This window comes from Lonchura striata, chromosome 1A (genome assembly GCF_050655825.1).
Source record: "Lonchura striata isolate lonStrDom1 chromosome 1A, ASM5065582v1, whole genome shotgun sequence".
NCBI lineage: Eukaryota > Metazoa > Chordata > Aves > Passeriformes > Estrildidae > Lonchura > Lonchura striata.
This window is the reverse complement of record NC_140741.1, coordinates 53,979,346-54,002,888: the sequence shown is the minus strand read 5'-3', so window position 1 is coordinate 54,002,888 and position 23,543 is coordinate 53,979,346. Positions and strand designations below refer to the sequence as shown.

The 23,543-nt window shown below is 31.5% G+C and overlaps 1 protein-coding gene across 8 annotated transcripts in view; it reads right to left on the bottom strand.

The window, feature by feature from the left end:
- Window positions 1–616: 616 nt before the first annotated feature.
- The window catches only part of LRRIQ1 (leucine rich repeats and IQ motif containing 1), a 103,551-nt gene continuing 80,624 nt past the window's right edge, over window positions 617–23,543 (bottom strand). For 4 of the 8 annotated variants that reach the window (XM_031507743.3, XM_085570165.1, XM_085570166.1 and 1 more), the window contains 4 exons: window positions 20,457–20,580; window positions 18,802–18,862; window positions 13,931–14,051; window positions 617–2,186 (listed from right to left, as the gene is read on the bottom strand). In XM_031507743.3, coding sequence (XP_031363603.3) covers window positions 2,047–2,186; window positions 13,931–14,051; window positions 18,802–18,862; window positions 20,457–20,580 — 446 coding nt within the window. In that variant the 3' untranslated portion in view covers window positions 617–2,046. Of the gene's footprint in view, window positions 14,052–18,801; window positions 18,863–20,456; window positions 20,581–23,543 lie in introns of those variants that run through there. The other 4 variants (XR_014952297.1, XM_085570167.1, XM_085570171.1 and 1 more) reach the window with 4 other exon arrangements.

The following is a 23,543-nucleotide window of genomic DNA, read 5'->3' as shown; positions in this document are numbered from 1 at the left end:
CCTGAAAACAAACAGATTAGGTATGATAATTTTTATACAGCAGATTTTTTTTTCAATATAGATGTAGATGCAGATATAGATGATACAGATATAGAAAGAAGCATAAAATCTGAAATGTCCCTTATTTACTGCTTTGGTGATGTGCAGTATATTATGGATACTCTAGACAAATAGAGGGGACAATCTGCAAGAAGTTTTAAGCTATGAACCTCTTGATTTTGTATTTTGATTTCCAGTTAATACCTTTAACAGTGGTTACACACACTGCCAGGTGTAGCAGCAGAAATTTTTAAATAACAAAGCTTTTCCTACAAAATTTATAACCTTGATGTTAAAAGAAAAATCACAAAAGCTCCAGTATTTGTTGGTGACATTTAAAAGTCACCAACAAATTATTATATTGCAGATCCTGAAATCAAGCTGAACACTATACATTTGGAAACTAACTAGGTAAGATAAACATCTACTGACATTTTATTCCCTGTTGACAACAACAGCATTTCTATAGTCAGGTTATGCAACCTGACCATAATTCCCCAGAAAGGCAGATATCTTTTCTGAAATAGAGTGCATTGACTTTTCAAAAGCAGAGTGATAATAAAAACAGGACGGTGGTTCAAACAAGAAAAGTTATTTACTGGAGGTTTTCCATGAGATCAGACATCTTTTTATCTGAAAATTAATGCAAATATTCACAAAAATAGAGAGAAATGCTTTTAATCCATAGTTAGATAGGTATGTCAGCATAGAAAACACTTTAACATCATATGTTAATTTAAGTACATTTTAAAAACAGCCACAATGTAAGAATTTATATTCTTCACTGACTGAAGTTTTAAGCCCCATTACACTCTCCATCTCTTTCTCTATCTATAGCAGGTTGTGGCTTACAAAAACAGACAAGGAAATACCAAAGACAGCCTTTTTAAAGATCCAATTAGCAACTTATACCCTCAAAGTGGAAAACATTAAAATAATGTTAGGCTTTGAAATCAGGGGACATTTCTGTCCTGTATGCTGATGGACAAAGCATTGGCTACAAGTAATGAGTTAGAGATCCATGAACAGCTGAAAAAGTATTTCTTTTTCTCTAGATTTCCTTGCACCACAAAATATTTACACCAGTCCGACACATTTACGCATGGGTCTGTCTATGTGAAAAAATTAAGTTGGGTTAACGGTAACATATAGATCTAATTTTATATTATTCCGAACTGTTGTATTGTGTTATGTTTCTGTAACAGTTCTGTAAGGGTTTGCCCCTCCACCCCCCATTTTCTCCCTTTAGCCAGGACCCAGGAGAAAATGGGGGGTGGAGGGGCAAACCCTTACAGAACTGTTACAGAAACATAAAAACACAATACAACCCAGAACAAAATAAGAATCTCTTATTTTTTTTAAATCCTCTAGGAAACAGAAGTATTTGAAAGTACAAAACCATAACAGGTTTCTTTATCATATTATAACATTTATGATGAAAGATCTAGAGGACTACTCATATTCCTAATAAAAGGAAAGTGCATGATCATAATTTGTATTGCTGGTTCAATAAAATATTCTGAACAGACTTCTCTGAGAATGGCATTTCTAGCTGTTACACCTCCCAACACACTTTGCAAGCATGTATTTTATTTTGTGAGAAAATGAGAATTCGGTGTTTCAATATGTGACATACATCATATGAACATGAACCCTTATTACATTTGGACTTCTCATCCAGTTCTTCTAAGCAAGCCTAAACTTAGTCACTGTACAACAAACCTTGTAGACTTAATCAGTTCTGCATCCTATACCACATAAACATATAAGCAATTGAAAACACAAACTATGATAGTTTACTGACAGGTATAAAATACTTTGACCAAAAAATCCCACAAAACCCAAACCACTGCAACCACATATAATAAAATAAGTCAAAAGTAGTTAACTGAAACTTGTTTATTGGTAATAAATGAAAATTCAACAATTGCTATTCAGAGGCTTAAAAAGAAACAGGTCTCCATATGCTTGCTGTGCTTGATTAAATCAACTAGTTATCTCCAATATTCAGCTAATATTTTTAAACTTTTGCCTTTTTTTGCCTGCTCCCCATCCTCCGCTTAGCTGCACTGGATGGTCTCGAAATGATATCCGTTCTGTATGAGATGGACCCAAATATGATTTTTCTGGAGTAGAAATACTCTTTTCTAAACAACAAAACAGACATGAAATTAAAAAACCAACCAAAACTCCCTAAATTTCACTGTATCATATTCTTTTCAAGACAATAATATTTGTAGGTCTAATTAGCACACAATTTCTATAGTTATGTTTCACTCACCATTTAAAAGTAATACAAGTAGTTTCACAAGGTAGTACTTTAAAAATATAAACTCCTTATCCAAAAAGATGGCAAAGTTACTAAACAAAATTACCATATTTTTAGAAGTGTCATTATCTGTCTTAAACACTTACAGAGACACTCAATGCTTTTCACAAAGAAACTCTGTGGATGAAGAACTAGTTCAGAAGATCTATCTATTTAACAATTTTTTGTGGTTATGTTAGACCAAATAAAAGAGAGTTTTCTTTTGTTCAAAGCTCAGGAATACTTAAATGCTGGATGGTGCCACAGAAAAATTTAAGAACACATAGGAATATGTGAAACACTCACTTTCATTGTCCTGCATACATATTCTTAAGTAATTTCAACAATTGTTTCTAAAACACTCTTCAGACAATTATTTAAATAAAATAACCAGTAAGCATGACCAAAGATATAATATTTATTTAAAATAAATTAACATTTTACACCTGATAATATCTTTCTTTGGCACCTATAAGAAAGAAAACAGCTGTGGAAGACAACCCAAACTCTGCAAGAGAATGATATGATATTCACAATACAGCAGTTCATGTCTGTGAGTGTACATATATATATATATATATAATTTACATGCTAGCTTATCAAATATGTACTTTATGAACAACTTTTTGCCACTTACCAAAGGAAAATATTATTGCCTACATAGTTTCAGTATTTTTAATATTTTAATTTTTTTTAGTATTTCTCAAGAGAAAAAAATAATTTCTCACAATACATTCTGACAAAATAGTAGAACATCATTCTGTATACCAATGTATAAAACATAGCTATAAATTTCAAAGAGTAAGAGTTTCTTTGTTTTCTCATGGATGCTTTCCTGTAGCCTTCTAGATCTAAGTGTCAGGAGGTTTTCCTAGCCTACAGTTCCCTTTGTTATGAATTCTTAGATTATTGCAAATGTATCTTAATAAACAGTTCTTTTGGCCACCAAGAGCTTTCAAGTATTTTTAACATTATCTCTATTCATCTTCTAATGTAGTAGGCTCTACAGATGTAGTCAATTCTTTTTTACTTAAAATATATAATCTACTCTAGATGTATCTCCTAAAGATTTAAAAGTCTAATATTTTGACTTTACATCATTCACAATTTCCTTGCCTTTGGATTATTTTATTTAACACCACAAATGGTAGCAGATCTCTCTAGTAGAGAAAGGCACTTGTTAAAGATCAAAGAAAATAGTTAATCAAGCAGTAAAATTTTCATTAATTATTTTGCCTGGGAACCATAGCATATTCATTAAAGACTGAAACCCTCAAATTAGTAAATAAGTGTCTAATTAGTGAAACTTCAAAATAAATTTAATGTGGTAATAATATTTTTAAAATTGCATGCCTTTAATTTCAAGAAATATTTTATGAAATTGAAAACATTGTTAAACAACAAAAATAATTAAGACTGGAAATTTTTGTTAAAATAAAAACAAAAAGGAAATCGCTATTGCACATTCAAAGTGGAAAACAAAATTGGGGTTAACTTATATTTTTCTGTGTACTCATCTTCAACATGATATCCACAATATAGATAAACAAGATATAGCAGTTTTTTCTATATTTTGACAAAAAATAGATTTTATTACATTATTTCATTATTTTTAAAACAGAATAAAAACAGATGCTAGAAAGAGCCTATGAATAATTAACTTGAAAACTAGTCTAGTAGTGATAGAGTCAATATAGGAAGACAGTCAATCAACCTAATCCTAATTGCCTGCTCTGGATTATTTCTGGACTAAGAACCTCACTTCTTTATGAATCTACGTGCACTGCTAAATAGTATTTTCATAATGGATTTCAGTAACCTGTACATGTAGGGTTTGGCCTCTCCACTTGTAATTATATACAATGCATTGGAAGGAATATATTGTCCTTCCATGAGGTTGAGATATGTATTATTGTTCCATTAAAAAATCCCAAAGACCTGCTGTATGCAGGTTTAAAACATCAGAGGTTGTTCCAAAGTCTGACAGTCATGGGTCTCTTTTTTTTTAATCTACTCTCATTAGATTTTGTAGCATCTGCTTTAAACTTTATTATACAATTGTGACCTAGACAAACTGACTTGAATCACAGACTACCTGTAGTCTTACTTTCCACCCTTTACACAGTTCTCGGCACTATTCAGCCAAATTAAAGAAAGCCATTGTAGAGAATGATCAACTAATTTGGAATTAAGTCTTTACAGAGAAGCTTGTTGTAAATAATTCACTGTAAATAATTCTCACTGTAAATAATTCCCTTTGTATGTCCCATCTTTCTAACTTTGAAACGGGCATAATTATGTTTGCATTTCTGATTAAGTACTTTTGATATCTACTAAATAGTACTAAGAGATGGGTATTATTATCAACGCTGCTGTTCCAGTTATCAGTGGTGGAATGATGAAAGACAGAGCTGGCATGGAGTACCAAAAGCCTATTCCCTGAAAAAGAATTCTCAAGGATAGCTAAATCACACCACCTATTCAGATCACAGCTATTTCTCAGATGTATACTAGTGGCCATTGTAACTAGTCATTAGCTAATGGCTAAATATTATTTATGATTGAAAAATTGTGTCCTAAAGCAAAGGTATAACGGTATATGAAGCTATTAGTCAAATATGAGAAAGGGTTTTGTTGCAGTTCTTTCTCCTAGAGTTTAATGCAAGACCAAATAGAAAGATTAATGAAAACATAAGAATAGATTCATAGATTCATGAAGGTTGGAAAGGGCCTTTAAGATCATGGAGTCCAACCATTAACCCAGCACTGTCAAGTCCGCCACTAAACCATGTCTCTAAGCATCACCTCCACATGTTTTTTGAACATTTTCAGGGATGGTGACTCCACCACTTCTCTGGTCAGCCTGTTCTAATGTTTGACCACCTCTTCAGTGAAAAAAAATTTCCTAATACCTAATCCAATAATGATCCAATAATGAATGGAATGTGCTGCAAATATGGGACTTACCTGATTGATCATACATATGCCCACAAATTACTACGCTTTCTTTTACTTCATGTCTTTTGCTATTCCAGTGAAAATCTAGGTATGAGTATTTCACATGTGCTCAAGTAAGAACAGCTTTGCACTTAAGTGTAAAATGATCATCTAGGTAGAATTTTGCAAGAAGTAAAAAAAAATTGCATATAAACTAAAAAAAACAGTAACTTTGTTATCAATACCTGTGTTTGCAAGAGATTTTCTGATTCTGATTTACAAATGGGCAATTTTTTTCTTCAGAAATATTCAGTAAAGACACCTCCATTATGAAATGGCTAGAATTTTGTCAAGATCAAGGGAATGAGAGAAGACAAGAGAGTCTGGTAAGGGATGACAGTGGCACTTTGAATTGATAGACAGAACCTAGAAGTAGTCCTTAAAACCAGTCTTGTTAAAAGAAAAGTCACAAACCAGAAGACAAACCTGACATTCTGAAAACCCTCAACACATATCAATTGAATCCTTATTATGTTTTTTTCTCTTATATTTATTGATTGGGGGTTTTATTGAGGGCCCTTACATATTTTTCTTACAGTATTATTAATGATTGTGAACAGTTTTACATCATGCTTGGATTTCCAATATCTCCATTTCCCCCTAAACTGCAGTGTATCCTGCAAATGAATGATTTTGTTTGTGAGTTAATTAAGAGAATATAGCATGTGAGTAAATCACATTACTGCTATCATAATTTCTTAATTGGTAAAATAAAGATGACATATATGACATAATCATATTTGCTATAAAGAGGCATATATTTCATTAATATGCATACATATACACATTGGTATGCACATGTGCATTTGTGATTTATGAATAATTGTAAACATAATCATAATACTTTTAGTTCATGTTATGTTCCTTAAATGTATTTGTAGTGGGCCTTGCCCAAAGGCAACAACAGAAAGATTCACAGCATCTCAAAATACTATATTTAGTATCTTTACTAAATAGAATTAGGTGAATATATTAAATGTAAACTAACATGTTTACTAAATGTAAATTAGAACAATTACATTTGGTTTACTATACACAGTAATGATATTTTTGACAACTATTATTATTATTACCACTACTTGTACTAGAATTAAACAGAATTATACTGGCAAGTATATTAAGTATAATTTAACAGAGTATGTGGTTATTCTAATACCAACTAATGTGGGAACAAATCTTAGCCAAGAAAAGCAGTTTAATTTCTGCTACACTAAAGCAGGCTTTGAAAGACAGGCTCTAACACTTATTTACTGTACATTCATTTATTTGTAACAATTTAATATATGAAGCTCCAGTATAGTCTGAGAGACTTTCAGATGCCTGCATATAGCAAAGTATTTTGAGCTTGTGCTGAAAGCTTGTCTTGGGATAATGTCACATGCTTCTATTTCCAAGCAGTCACTTTTTGGTTGTTTAATCTGTTTTCTGCTATCAATTTGTTCTGGTCTTTTTTTGGTTAAAGCCTGGGTCTTTTAACAAATGTCAAGGTTTACATATCCACTGTTTTGATAAGTAATGCAATATGTAAAATGCTTTGAATTAAATTTTCGGTGTCCAAGAAGAAAAGCTTTGTTAAAAAGGTTATGATAGAAATTTTATGATGCATAGTAGACGTCATAGGACATTTATCGATCCGCCTAACATTGTATGTCTGGAGATATAATTTATTCCAAAGTCCTTACCATATTGTATTACTTAAAAGCAAATACAGCGTAAGAAGGCATGGAGAAAAAAACTTCAACATTTTAATGAAAGTGACCAGAACGAATCCTTAGCAGCAAAGCATTTACATCAATTTAAGCTCTGGAAAGAAGGTAGGCTCAGCAGGTCTGTGAAAAAGGTAAACACTAAAATATCAGATAAGTTAACCTTTTAATAATGTTACTTACGGATATTTTGAAGTGAGATTTTTTTTATTTAGTTGCATTGTTTGCATAAAAATAGTTATTGTGCTGCAATTTTAATATTTCAATATTTTTATTTAATATTTTAATATTTAAAAAAATTTCAATATTTTTTAATTTCAAGATAGTATTTAGACAGCATTGAAAAGTCTAGGGATTGATTTATATAAATACCTCATGATATGTAAAGATAGATCTCCTTTTTGTATGGAGATCTGATGAAAGGTAAATGGTGACTTTTGTTTGTAAATCTTCATGACTTCATGCTGGTAGGACTAGAGACTAGTTCTAAAATTTTATAGAAACAATGAACTTAAATTTCTTTGTTTATCAAACATTGATGCTCTTCTAACTAGATCATGCTGACAATTACATACTTGAATAATCTGAACTCTACAATGTGACTTAGTCACATGGAGTTGAAAGAGATAACAATGTACAAGAATATATTATAAACATTTATTCCACACAGTTAAAATAAATGTAATAACGTAGTGCTCCAAATAAATTCCTGTAAAATATAACTAATTTCTATTTACAAATAAAGACTTTCAGCACAACTGCTTATTAAAGCCCATTTGGGTTTCAGCTCCTTATCTATTTCCCCAATTTTAAGGATAAAATTGAGTGTCTACCCAAAATTTTCCAAAAGGTTGGTCACTTCTAAGAAAATACGTAAAATATTTATGCTGCCCTTTGCAGACAGACCCAAAATCTACCAAATAACAGAGCCTTTCTTGTGGGATATGTCCAAATCTGGATCAAGTATATATAAATTGAAATTCTTCCATGATCAGAGAAGGAATTATTGATCTTTTGGGAGATAGTCACTAAAATACCAGTCAGTATGGAAACATGCTTTACCATGACATTACATGGAGCTAAGCAAGGCTATCCCTAAAGGTAAAGGTGCAAAGTCAGGGAACTTAAAAGCCTGCTATTTCATGTTGTCTGTGGCAGATGGAGAATACCTACAGGAAACATGGACAGGATAAGGATCAAAACCCCTACAGGAAGAAGACTGAGTGAGGAGGCAAAGGGCTGCAACTAAAATCCAAGAGAGAAACGAGACTGACTCAGAATCAAGGTGAGAGAAGCTAAAGCTAACATGGTAAACAATGCCTTGGCACAGCTGGCACTAGAGACTAGAATGACTTGGCAAAGAGACTGACACAGAGGAGGGAGAAAAACATAGAGAAGAAGAAAACTGTGAATTGGCAAAGGGGAATTTTGTAAGAATAAAGAAGATGGATTAAGGAGCACTAGATGGTTCCTAACTCTCAGAATTAACATAATTTTAAAAAGCAAAATAAAGGTAATAATAAGAAAGAACACAAAGAATAAGTACATTAAGAGACTGGACTTAAGATCTGCCTAAACAGTTCACAAAACCAGGCCATATTTGGAGGAGGTCTAAACTACATGATGATGAATCCGAGGAATACTGTCAGAAATAATTTGGATTCAAAAAGAAACAGAGAGTGAGAGGGAAAAAGTAATCAGACTGTGATTTGTAGAAACAAACAGAAGACTTGATGGCATATGTGGGAAAGAAGAGTGGATGGGAGAGGAAGCTTGTGCTGCAATAAGTTGGAGGACAGAAACAAGAACCATTCATAGTAAAAGAAAGGATTACAGAACACAGGTGTGGAAAAAACAGCAATGAAAAAGAGACAAATTAAAAGGAAAAAGCAAGGAAAGAAAGAGTGCCTTGGGAAAGAAGATCTTATAGACACATATTTACTATCAGTGCAGCAATCTTAAGAAGTAGCCAAACAAATTACTGGACCTTGCAGTGAATGGATTTGAGAAATATTTTTGAATCTACTTAAAAAACATCCTACAGCAAAGGAAACATAAAACTGTTATTACTTACTCAAATCATAGGACAGAAATCCTTATTCTTGATCTAATGGTTCCATGGTTCTAAGTAGATATCTAAGTGAACTATAAACCAACGTCTCAACATAGATTTTTTTTTAAGCTGGTTTCTCTTCAAAAAAATCCCCAATGAAAAACTCCCAAACCCTAGTAGAAGAGCATGAGGCTGTTAGAATTAAACACTTAAAATTTAGAATATACCTCTGTATATCTGTTCTTGAATTATTTTCATAATTGGAAGCATAGATGATGAAATTACATGAGATCTTGTGTTGTTTTTTCTCCTTAGCCTGTTAAATTCAATGAAAGCAAGTTCTACATGCCTTAAAATCTGCATTTAGGTAATTTTTTAATATGCAACCTCAAAGTCAATTAAGCAGCATCTTTCAAATTTCATTCTCTAGTCTGTTCAAAAAGATTAGGTATATGTTGTTTGAGTGTCAACCAATACATAGAAAAATATTGACGTGTGAAAGAAATGTGCACAAGAAACCCCTTGGTAAAATATGAGCAAATTCATAGAGAGCTTAAGAATGAGATGCTTATTACAGAGTTTACAAATCCTAAATGAAAGACAGCAGTCCTTGAACTAGAATATATAGACAATAGTTATGCTAAGAAGAAAGGAACAGGAAAGCAGTAATTTTTTAATGTGAAGCTGTACCATACACTGCTTATAACAAAGTTGAAGGGTTTCTAACAACTCTCATGAAAGAAAGGGAGGCAAAAAAAATCAAGGTGGGGGTTCTATCAAGAGCAAAAAGAATTGAGTAAGATTTAAAAAGGAAGTGAAATAAAAGCTACTGTGTTTTTTTCCTGAGTTGGAAAACTTTTCACTGAAACAAAGGCATAATTAAACTTCATTAATTTATTTTCACTGACTAGCAGAATATAAAGTTTGAATTTACTGGAGAACTAAAACTGATAAATGTTTTTTAGGGGAGATATACATGGGTCCATTTTTTGAATTAGGGGTATTAAAGGAACGACAAGGTTCCGGTTTTAATTTATTTAATTTGTTTTCCTGGAAAGCAGTTTTACTGATATCAGAGGCTTCCTGAAAAGCTCGAATTCAGGGAAGAGAAGAATTAAGAATTCTGGGCAGTATATCAAATAAAACTTAGAGGCACAGCTCCCATTACATTTCACTTTCAAATTTTGGTCAGGAGATTGCAGTTCCTAAGGCAATATAATGAAAATAAAGTTTAAATTTGCAGAGAAAAAAAAAACCCACAAAATTGTGATGACAGACAATGTAAAATATGTAGGAGACTCATCTATATGTCCAACATTGTTTGGTCAGAAACAGATTAGGATGATAGAAGGTAGCTGATTGTCATAGCCTTACTCACAAATTGGATATTAACATATGCAACAAACCACACTTTCTAGCTTGGTACAGAAAATGCTTATCTTCTAACTCTTGCAGAATATTTCTATGCCCATCTTGCAACTTAATGCTGACTACAGTACCAGTGTTCAGGAAAATATTAAAACAAAAAATTCAACTGGAAATTTATACTAATGTTTATGGAGTTAATAAAAACAATAAAGAATGGTCAGACCCCCTGCCTCCCAATGAGCCCCACCCCCCAAAAAAAAAGAAATATAAAGTAAAAAATAGTTACTAAGGAGCATAAAGCAATAACTAAGAAGGAATATTATATTCCTTCTGGAACATAATATAAGTATGGTCTTAGATCATAATGTACTGGCCATTAACAGATGCAAAGTCCTAAATTAGACAGATAACTATTTACTCTAGCTGAACAATAGCTACTCTTTCTTTATGTTATGCATTTAAAAAAAAATATTTGGTCCATTTAATGAATAGTTAGTTTTCCCTTTGAACATGTAACAGGGAAGCAAATCAAATACTTTAAAGTAAACAAATGCTTTCCTTAAATCGAGATATACTGTTAAAAGCATTCCTTTTATTACTTAATTAATTTAGCTTTGTCAAGGAACAGAATTAAGTTAGTTTAGGATTAATCTATCCCATCCAAATTTTTCAGAAAAAAATAGGAAATTTGGCTTTTAAAAAAACTTAAAATAGTTTAAATCAGAATCCAAAAAACCTGCCTTTGGAAAAAAAGATCTATAGAAAGAAAATAAAAGTTTGGAAGTTCACAAAATATTTCTTAAAATCTTGACTTATCCTTTCTAAAATACCCTGTGAATTTAAAGATAATAACTTTGAAGTGTAGTATGTTTTGTCTAACAAAGACATGAGAATTCATACATTTCCCTGTATATATAAAAGTTATTTTATTTCAGCATCACATGAATTTGATCAAGATTTTTTAATAAATATATTTAAGAATCCATTATTTTATATTTGTAGACTTTCTTCTCAGCCCATAAGATCTCAACAGTTTATTTATACAATTTCTAAATTACAAGTTATATATAAGGAACATGTATGATACTCCCAAATAACAGATCTTGATTCCTAACAATAATTGATTTCTGAGGAACAGCCACAACTATGGATGTTGTAAAGGGAACTCAGTAACATTTTATTAATAAAGCTTGTCAAATCATTAGGTTGAGATCTGAAAAAATGGTACAAGAACTTAAGAATTTATTGAAATGACAGCACCTCTAAGGTGACAGCATCTTTATAATAATCTAATATAACTGCAGGTTAACTCAAAGGGAATCCACCTACTAAGTCACTGAAATAGTTCCTAGGCATCTTAATTTAATATTTCATAAGGCAAAACCAAGAGAGACTATAGAACAAGAAAGGATTCTATAACAAATACATTCTCAGCAAAGGCAAATTTATAATTTTTTCAGATTAAAGATATCATGGGGCTAATGATTTTATTCTGATAATTGAAAAACAACAGTCTTTGGCAAAGAGAAATAATGTAATGAACATATTTCTAAACTTCATTTCATATGAAATGCAAAAAGGGGACACTAATGTTTGTTTTTATATATCATAAGTGACACAATTGAATGTATCATCACTTTTTAACTTCTTAAATCCATGGTGATAAAACTTATAAAGACACATATGCAGAAACATATTTAAAAATACATAAGACTTGGGCTTTTTTTCCTTAGTTCCTGGACTACTGAAATAAGATCAAATATATAGGTATGGTGTAGTAAATGTGTATTTTTGTAAAGTATATTAGCAGACATTGTAAACTCTCTCTTTCTCTCTTCACTCCTGTCCTGCCACACTTATGACTCTGCCAGTTGGTTTTTCTTTCCTGCTCCTTTCTTAATCTCTCCTTTTTGAAGGTATAGTGCAATGATACTTTTTTATTTTCCAAAGAAAAAAAAAAAAAACTGTTCCCAAGATCCACACAGGTAAGTTCTACATGTTGAAAGAATTAATATTAATTTATTTTTGGATAGAATTCCAATATAGGTTACAATCTAAACAACATTTACACTCTAATATGAATGCAGTGTATACTATTTAACTCAATTATTCAAGATATGGACACATTCTATTCTGGATATATGAATACAACGATAATTTTGTCATTGACATCGTAGTTTAGAATTATCACACCTAAATTCGGGATCTTAGCAGTTAGGAGTCTCATCTAATTTAAATGGTATGGCTTCATCACTAGCCAATGGAGAGAAACAAAAAAAACTAAGGACACAATTCATTATTTTCTAAGATGGCTGGCACAAAGACAGAATTATGTTATTTTTCCATTGGTACAATTAACTTAGACTATGATGATAAATTTTATGTAATCTAATTTTAGGAATGTAAAACAAATGAATAAGCACAAACATATTGAGTCACTGTATTTTTTGCTTGTGGTGAAGTAATGTAAATAAATCTTCATTCTAAAGCCTTTACAAAGTATGTCAGAAAAACAGAAGTTTCAAGTATTTTTATGTTTTTCTTGAGTTTTCTTTTTTTTATTGAAAGTGGAAATTCAGCATATATGAAAACATAATCAAAAAGTAAATCTAGCAATTTATATATCTAAAGTATATGAAATATCTGATTACTATTTTGACAACATTTCAAGAAACTTCATTACTTACAAAGTTTTAGGAATTTTGATAATTTTGCCAAAGTTATTTAATACAGCTTAAATTTTCTGTAATGTGCTTTTGGGGGAGGTTTATGTTTTTATTTATTTGAAAAAAACATTTTACACAAATAGAAAAATAGAGTATGTCATATTATCAGAAATACATTAATTTCTTCAAATTTCTTCAGTTACATTACACAAAATAAGACATGAAACTTAAAATTCTATAGATTTGTGACATTCAAGAATTAGTTTTTTTCTAGGTATAGATTATTTTGTTACCTTCTGTGGTATTAGAGTGGTGAAAATATAAGGCTTTAAAAGAGTCCTATAATACTGAGCTGTAATAAGTTCAGTGGGATCATAAACTACAGCATGAGTGGTAATCACCATGACAGAAATCTGTGCCTTGATTTGTGATATGTGTTCTGGTGCTCGGGTAACAAAACATGCATTTTTCCAAGCACTTTTGGAAATAAAATAAGAGGAAGATTAAAAACAAATCTTTTTCATACTTTAGGGAAAAGAAAATCTTCTCAGACCTCAGCCATGAGAAGATCTATCAATACATCACAGGGAACTTCCCATTAAAATCACAAGAGGAAAGTCTATTGATATTATAGCTTTTAAACTGAACTGTAGTAAATGTATGAAAAGGCTTTAGATAAAAAAGAAACAGAAGAATAAGCAGCATGTGTTAGTAAGGATTCCAAGCATGCTCAGTTCTACCTAGCATTTTAAAGTGATCTTTAATACTGATATTGAAAAGAACCATAACTTACTTGAGGATCTTGCTGAGTGTCTGTGTGGCGGCTTATTTTTTTCTCTGTTCTCAGTCAAAGCACTTCCACTGGCCATGGAAACAAGGTCTAAATCCATGTCTTCTCTGCTTACAGGGCTTGCCTGGAAGCAGTGGGAGAGAATGTACACAATCATGAAACAAAATATAACATTTTCTGAATGTAGCTCACATTACTCCAAATAAACAAACAGGGTCTGTCAAACAACCTTCTTCAAAATGATACCACAATCCTTTTTTGTTGCCTAGGCTGAACAAATGCACTATGTCAAAGCATTTTTGTAAATAAGAGCCGATCTTAAAATTGTGGTTTGTGATCTGAGTCAATGCAACAACAAAAGAAAACATTTTAGTACAGTAATTTTGAAGAAAATCAATCTTGCATAGGGCTGATGAAACCTTAAACAGCTTAAGATCATTTACTGACCAGTCTATAATTTAAGTTATAGTTGAATGTCAGAGATGTCATATTGGATTATTTCCTGCAATATTTATGCTTTATCCAGGACACGTATCACTTCAATCAGTCATGGGCCCAGTGAGTAATTTAATCTTTAAGATTTTTGCTAATTAACCATAACCATCAGACAGCATTTTAATTATACTTTAGGCAAGAGTATTATATTAATTATAAACTCCTGACATCCAGTGATGGTATGTTTTGACATGAGGCATGTTACCTGCACAAAAATATGACAAAAGAAAAATGAAAATCGTGTTTCATTTTAGCAATGCTATTTTGGGAACATGTAGGGCAAAGTTTAAAAACCAACCTGGAAGATACCTCCCACTGCAAATTGCAGATTGCTATTTTTGCAGAAACAATTTCACATTTACTGAAGAGTGAAACAAAAAGCTATTCAGCAATAAAAGCAGCCTCTAACAATAACAAGATACTGAGGGCCAGTAACAATGATGGGGAAAAATCAGACACTGCTGATGAATAGTCTACAAAAGTCCCAGCATTCTCGAGTCAGGCTGGAAGCACTGAACATAAGAATTTACTTCTCTAGACTTTGGACCTTCAGAAGTGAAGTCCAGAAAAGCAGATTCAGTCTTTCCTCTCTCTGGGCTGAAGAGCTAGGTGTCTTTCACAACTAGATGTCAAACTGGGTACTTATTAAAAAAAAAACAAAACAAACTACAAAACAAACTACAAGAAAGGAAAAGACTCTGCTAGTGGTAATGTCACTAAACTTTTGCTTAACATTGTAGTAGCAACACTGCTCAACCAGGTATCAAGAGACTGGGTCTCAACTACTTCCTCAGGGGGCTAAAGCCCATACCTCCCTTTTTCTCAGGAAAGTGCTGTTACTATGAAGTTGCAGGCCATTCTGGAGGAGACGATTTCCAGACTTCCTGTTCAAACTACCTCACTGTACCAAAAGCAGCACTGCACCAATGCAGACAGGCTTTGTAGTCCAGTCTAACTTAGAGAACTCAGATGAAATGGAGACCTGTTTCATTTCCTTGTCTTTACTCAGTCACTGTTTAATGTAAAATTCATTAAAAAGTCCATGCATTTTCAAATCAAAACCTCCAAAGATACATAGATTTTACACTCTTCCTTCATGATTGCATTCCCTTTGTGTCCGCACAGAAAGTTTATCCCTTGTTTTCTGACGCTTACCTTTTATATGTTTAATGACGAGGAATTTATAGTTTTGCTTTGCGCAGCTAGTCTTTATTATTGCTGTTAACATCAATATTTAGTTTTCTCTTCCATAGCATTGCCAAGAAGCTTTGAAAAAGAAATGTGTTATCCTGCCAATTGTTTCTATTTTATTGACCTTAATATTTACAGTTGCTTTAAGCTTGTGAGAGCTTCCTATGTTCAGTCTTTGAACTGAAAGCTTTTAGTCTTTCATTAGTAGAAATAATGCAATGGTTGTGATGCTCAAAGAGATTCAAACCAATGGAAGTGATCATTCTTATTTCTATCTAACCTGTTTAAACACACAAAAAAAATTTTTTAATGTTCCATTTCCCAAAGATTTGTGACCATGAGGCCACAAATTTTATAGAGCTAGCCTTTCCATGGTAGTATTATCCAATCCCTACCATCACAGAAACAAAGGCTTTATCATCATCTTTGTTATTTTATTTCAAATAAATGATAGTGTTTTCACTCAATTACAGTCAGACTAATAGTTAAGGCTGTATTAATCACTGGAGAAAACTTAATTTTGGCTTTTTAAAGAAGCTGATTAAAAGTCTTCTGAAGCTAATTAAAATCTTCCCTTTTTTGTTTATGATTTAGAACCAGAATTTGGAAGAAATTTAATATACTGGCACAGTTTTTTGCAGACTGTAATATTAACTTCCATCTGTAGTGATCACCATAGTCAACTCTTGAGACTTTCTGGCATTTTTTTTTACTACCACAAACCTTTCTTATTAGAATTAATTGAAAATTAATCTCAATCAGGAGGAATCTTTGCCTTGAACACAGCTTTGCATCTGTATATTTGTCTATTTCTAAGTAAAATTATCAAGATGTTCTATCACCTTCAGAGATAAAAGGTGCTTTTGAATTCGAGTTACATATAAATGTTTGGAGATACTGATCAATAGTGAAGGGGTTAATCCTGTAATTTAAACTAAATACAAGTAAAATCAGGAAGTCTATCCTACAGGCTATTCCACAAAATCATATTAATTTAAAATAATTTAAACTGTAAGTCATCATGCCTTCCTAAGCACTTCAATGGTATTACTAAGGAGAAAAATCATCAAAATTACGAAGATTAACATAATAAGGTCTTAGATTTACTGAAGGTTACTACAAAGCAATAATCCCCAGTGAAAAGACTTTATACGCAACCACTGAAATGCAATTTTGTATCCTTGAAAAAGAAAGTCTCAAATTACTGGAATGCCCACAAATATCATTTAGAAAACTATATGAAACTTTCAGAATGCAGACTTATGGAACACATAAAAAGCAGGGGTTGTCTAACACATCAGAAAACTTCATGTTCGATCATATGGCATAGGTATAAACTACTGGAAATGACCAGGAATGCTTTCCTCTTCTAATGCTTCCTCTCTCTCTTTGCTTTTAATATATATTTTCCACTTTCAGTTTACAAGAATTTTTTAAAATAATAATTGCAGCTGTTAACTTGATTTTTATCATGATTTCATAGCTTTTAAGTAAGCTACTGTGCCAAAACAGTAGGAGCATATTCACATTTCACCCTTTAAGAGAGAACTCATATAAATTTTAAAACCAAAATTCTCCAGTCATTTGTGTGTACAAACCACATCATTATTTTACTGCCTGCATAGTACTGCTTTCTGCATTAGAGATACATTGTATTCCATTTTCTATTTTTTGAACCCTCTATTGCATTTTTTGCTGTATTTCATTCATGTGGAACAGCTATGTTATTTTGTGGCACAGGCTGTGACAATTCCATAACTTTGCCAGTTATGTGGGCACACCGCATAATACTACTGTGGGATTGCAGTAGTATTTTGTGGACAGAACCGCTTAGTACAAATAACATACAATCTACCTATGTGCACATATACTTACCAATAATTACATAATATGTAATTTAGATAACATTATTAAATTATGATTTGCTCAATTTACTGTTAGACTCCACCTAACAAATAACTATTGCTGCTGCTGCAATCAAACCCTACAACAGTAGTTTGGTTCATGCTTACAGCCTTTTAAATTTTATAAGAACCGAAGAATTGGACAAATTTGCCAGAGAAAAATATTTAACAAAATCTGACTTAAAGAACACAGAAATAGTAACATGTAAGGCTTAAAATAAATTTTTTTTCAAAGTTGAAATTTATGAGAGTTTATGGAATCATTTCCAAAATGTGCAAATTTCATAGGTTGTAGAGCTAAAGAAGGAAGAGGTTAGAAAGAGGCAAGATTGCTCAGAGAACAAAATGAGGCATATAGCACATAATCTAACTGGGAAATACTTTTAATGCAATATTTTACATCATGTATATGAGTATAAAATACTAATTCTGCCTAGCTTCTAAAATTTTGCCCCATGTTTTACACCCCACAAAATTTTATCAATAAGAATATTGCCAATATGGAATTAAAATGTAAAGTCTATATATATAAACATAGAGTGAATATGCATTGACCTGGAGGCATCACAACTGCTTATTATAAAAGGAGCTTTTGGGTATCTCTGACACAGTCTTTCAATTTTGTAAGTCTTCAAATTGTTAAATTGCTCGCATTTCCCCTCCTGCCAACTTATATGACTACCTGTTTCAGAAAATCCAATTTTTAAAAATGCTTCAAAAAGAGTGAATAATGAAAAGAGCAGAGGGCATTTTAAGATCTAAAAAAAATATTAAAAAGAAATTGTAGGAATTAGTATGACTTCCTGCAATGTTTTCAATAATGTCAACATATTAATATATCCTTCCAACTTACTGTATTTCAATCAATAAAACTGAAAGCATATTAGAATGATTTAGGTATGTTAGATACAGAATTTGAGAGTATTTAAAGTTGTTTAATTGACAAGAATACACATTTTCAGTAAATAATGTAGTTGGTACTGAAACTTATTTAATTTTTTTCAACTTTTTTTTGAAAATGCAGGTTAAAATGCTTTAAAAAACACACAGTAGCATTTGATGTCTTAAAAACAAACTCAGTGTCAGATCATGAAGCTAGAACCCAATGCACCTACATGGGGTTTTGTGATATTTTCTTCTGATCTCCACCAGGGGATGACTCGATTGCCAAATAGAGATAACACTACTGAATTATATAAATCAAAAAATTCTCCTGTTTTTACACCATGTATGGATTGGAAAGACCAGAATTCTGCAAAATCCCACAAAGAAACAGGTTCTTACCACAAGTTGTACTTGTCTGTTGTCACATATCGCAGGATCTAACTCAGGCAAAAAACGACAGCTGTCAAAAATGTAGAATATAAATTTCAGTAGCTCCCACTGTACTGGGCTCACTAAAATACCTGTACAGAACCTTTTCAGGAAACACTCATGCTTAATTATTTAAAATAATTCAATGATTAAGATGCATCAGGGAAATTAATACTAACTGATAAAGTATCTACTACTATTAATATTAATTACTATTAATTAATTAATATTATTACTATTAATTACTTATAATTACTTATTAATATTTTTGTACTTGATTTTAAAAATAACTAACAATTGTTTATTCAAATGATAGAATATTAAGTTAAACTATTCTAACCAGCATGTTGTGTGTTGACATAAATTGTAGAAAAGCCAGTGTTCACATTACTTTTTGTAGGAATAAAATTGTTTTCAGCTGAATAAATATATCAGCTGTTCTAAATTGCCTACCAATGAAGTTTGAATGGAGATCAGTTGGACTTTTGACATATTAAAAAATGATAGCATGATCCTTACAAAAGTCAGTACAAATACTAGGGCATAGCATACACCTGGAGAGGTAGCACAATAATATCTTAGAAAATTTATAGATTGCTGCGTCTTCTTACTTTTAAACATCATTACCTGTTGTATTCCAGCGTTTTTATTCAATTTAAAAGTTATGGAAATTATCTTAAACAAACACATTGAGTATTTCTTATGGATCATGATTGAAAGATAAATATTTCTGCAAAGCCAGATAAATATTACCTAAGGAACATGTTTTTCATATTGTTTCTACAATCATTGATACAAGCAGGATATGTGGCGTATTTTTCTGCACAAGACAGTACAAATTGCAGCCCATTGTATTATAAATAATTTTAAATTAAAATAATGATAAAATTAATATACCATTATATAGTATTGCTTGCCTACTGACACTTTGTTTGGTTTTCTTAGAGATGCTTGGCAGTGTCTACTAATGACTTCATTAAGATAACTAATGCCTTATATTGAATTTATGACCAAAATACACTTGCTATGTCCTCATGTTAGTTTAGGCAATATGAACCTTTCCCTTAATTGTATTGACATTTTACCTGTTTAATAACCAAAACTGAACATAGAAGGAACATGTTTACAACATTTTAGTACCGTGTAGTTTAAAGATGTAAACTCTGGGTTTATGTTTTGAAGACAAAATATAAGTACACACTCTTTAGTTATAGGAAAGTATTTTTTTACTTCCTTAATCAAATCTAACAATGTAGCTAATGTTACAGTTGATTTAATTACATAAAACCATAATATATACCAATAACATTATAAAATATATGATGAATAAGCACTTTTTTCTACACTCTTTTCAGTCTAAAACACACTGCATTGCTAAAGTAAAATGAAGCAGTTATTTATGATAAGATTCTGAAGATTTTATAATTTCAATTTCTATGTGGAAGAAGTATCTATGCAATGACTACTAAGCCAGTTCTAAAGGGTGCCATATTTGGGACCCAGAAATATGGTGTACTGTCTGCTAGCTGCAAAGCCATGTTTGTTTTAGAACCATTAATTTAGGTTTTAGTTTACAAGACAAATTTAAAATTAAAAAAAATCTCATTTAAAGGCGATGACCTCACCACTTCGTATTTCTGGAACTGTCTGCTTCATAATCCAAAAGCTGTGCATGAAGCCATTGGTATGTGAAATCTTTTCTCTGTAATTTCTCATCAAAAGTAGCATCCAGCTGAGAATTTTTTTTACCTGGGAAAGAAGAGAGACACTCCTGTCTTTTGTTATTATTTTAAAATACATTTTCTTTAAGATTTCCTAGATAAACTTGGCATTATAGCTTCTTGGAAAAAAAAAAAAGCAATCACTTCATTTGCATGCAGAGTCCAACTATTTAGAATTCCTTCAGATATATTTAAGAAATACTTTTATATTAGTTTTAATTTTATGGTTTGTTTTCTCTTTTGGGATGTAATATCAGGTTTCTGAATAAATTTATTTTATTGGGAAATAAATCTATCCTTTGTTATGAAATCTATATAGAAGTATATGTTATACATAAATCGGTTGTAACAGCTGCAATGAATGTTGCTTACTGTGTTATCTCCATAATTAAAATATGCAATCATTTATACTTATAATTCTACTTAGCAATCTATAAGGTTAAAAAAACAAATCACTGTTATATGCAAGAGTCAACACATGGCAATCTTATTACTCTTATCTGTCTTTTACTGATATGATCTATTAAGACATTTAAGACATTTTAATGGCAATTTCTGATTTGGCTTCCAAAGCAATTGCATTTATGATATTATTTTTCAGAAATTACTACCTACTCCTGGATCACAAAAGACATTTAAAGGTATAGAATAAAATAGTGACATTATGGGAAAAAATTCTGTATATCCTTCAGTTTTTGGACCATTCTGCTGAATAACGGACATGGCAAGGAGCATGAGGAAGAGGCTGTCAGAGTTGGAAGAGTGCACAGAGGAGCCATCATTGTTGCATGGCAACATCCATGGATTAGAATATTTTTTTATTTTCTACCCTCATACAAAAACTTTATATGTTAAATCTTTTTAGCACCTTCAACTCAGGGCTTTTACGAGACATTTGAAAACTTTTTCTTTTTTTGGTACAAATGTTTGTTTTCTTTCTCTTTGATGTAATTTCAGATTACACTGATTTATTATCCCTCTTGCTAGTTATTCCTTTTGTTTTTCTTTCAAAGATTCTTCTTTCCTCAGTGATAGGTGAATATGGTAGCTACTAGAAGGTTTTTAGCAAACTGCAGGAACACTTGAACCAGCAAAGACCACTTTACACCAAGTCCATTTGCTCACTATGGATGATTTATCTTTCAGTAACTCCAAAGGGAAGGTGGGGTGGGGACCAAGATAGCAAAAGTGCCATAGTTTTCATTCATGTTTTGACATTATAAACTGAATTTACAGGATATTCATCAATTTACCTTTCAAGGGATTTAGCATATTATAGGTAGTATTTTTAAAATTTAAATTAAAATTTAGAATTTACTTTGCATAAACTGCAAAATATGCAGTTTTTGCCTCACTGGCATTTTACCTAGCTTTGCTGCGAGCTCATTGCTTTCAAATTTTAGGTCTAAGTTAAAGTATCAAAGCTGCTTATTTCATAGTCTGAAATACAAATAGGTTTTGTTTATTTGTCTTAGTATAGGGAGTCTCTATTCAAACCAAATCCATTCCTTAGGCTGAATGTATTCATGGCAAGGTCTTGGTCCACAATATAAAGTCGTATATGTCTTGCTAGTCACTCACAGACTAGAACTTCAGAAAAAATCATCCTTAGTTAATATAAAGAACTCCCATTTACCACCTTAGAAAGACAGAAAATGAAAATCTTCGATGGACAGTCACTGTATCAATGGAAATGAGGGTGTGAGGGCTGACTAAAAAAGTCAAGCAGTGAGTTACTTAATCCGTGCCAAATATTTAAAGACTAATATTGAAAGACTGTTCATCAACTTCCTTTATTAAAGTGGGAACTATTTATTTTTTTCTAAATTTATGATATTACCTTCCTGGTTCTGGACTACAGTTATCTAACCTTTCCATTTTGAAAATACATAGGTTCCAACTCCACTGTTATCCTTACAGCTCTTCATTCAAAGACAGATGCTGATTTATAACAAGAATAAGACACGTTGTGAGTGACTTCCTAAGAGGACTTCATCTGGAGATTAAATCTTTCACGTTTGTTCTCCAATGAGGAATAATCTCCCAAGAAAGCATATTTATTTTTATTCTTATCTATATTTACAGAAAAGTTGGCCCAGCTTTCCTATCTTTCTAAGAATAAGTATGTCTTGCAATTAAAATAATTTGTACTTATGCATTCACTAAAGCGTTTCTATCTTTTTCTCTATTAAAAGAGAAATCAATATAGGGGATAAACCAGAAGTTCATGTCTGTGTCTGTGTCAGCAATGGTTGAAAAAAGATGAATGTGCAGTAAGTTATAATAAAGCTTACAAAACATATGAATGCTTTTAACTTGGTAATTTATTTTCCAAAATTATTTAAATAAATTTCTTTAGTTGCTGTTTCAATTTTCTATTTAATTATGTTTGAAACACAACAGTTTTTATTTAATAAACTTTTAATTTATTTCTATTTTTTCATGTTGATTATTTAAACGTAACTGAAACAAAAATGTCAGCAAGGTAAAAATGCAAACAAGAGAGCTTTCTTCCTTAAAATTATATATGATCTTAGACAGAATATTCTTGTTCATATCAGTATTAATAGTGGCTTTTTTTCTCAAACAGGCAGATGATCTTCAAGATTTGTTCATAATATTGCAGAAAACTGTATTCTATTTTCTTATTTGAAACATACTCATATCCTTGCTTTTTAAGAGCAGTATCTAGTGTTTTTATTCTTACAAAAAAAAATCTATGTTATGAATTAAACCACTTTTCTATTCTATTTCTATTCTATTCTATGAATTATCACTTTTCTATTCCACTTATGAACATCATGTGTTCAAGAATCTGGTGTATCAGTATCATTAACATGCATTTGCTTGGTAGCTTTCTTAAATTAGGGCTATGTGTTTTTAAAAAACCTGGACCTGATTTTGTAGAAGCATTAACAGTCATAGAAGTTCCAAGGAGCTGTAAGCTTTCTGTATCTTTGAAATGGATCAGACCCATAATCTTTAACTGTT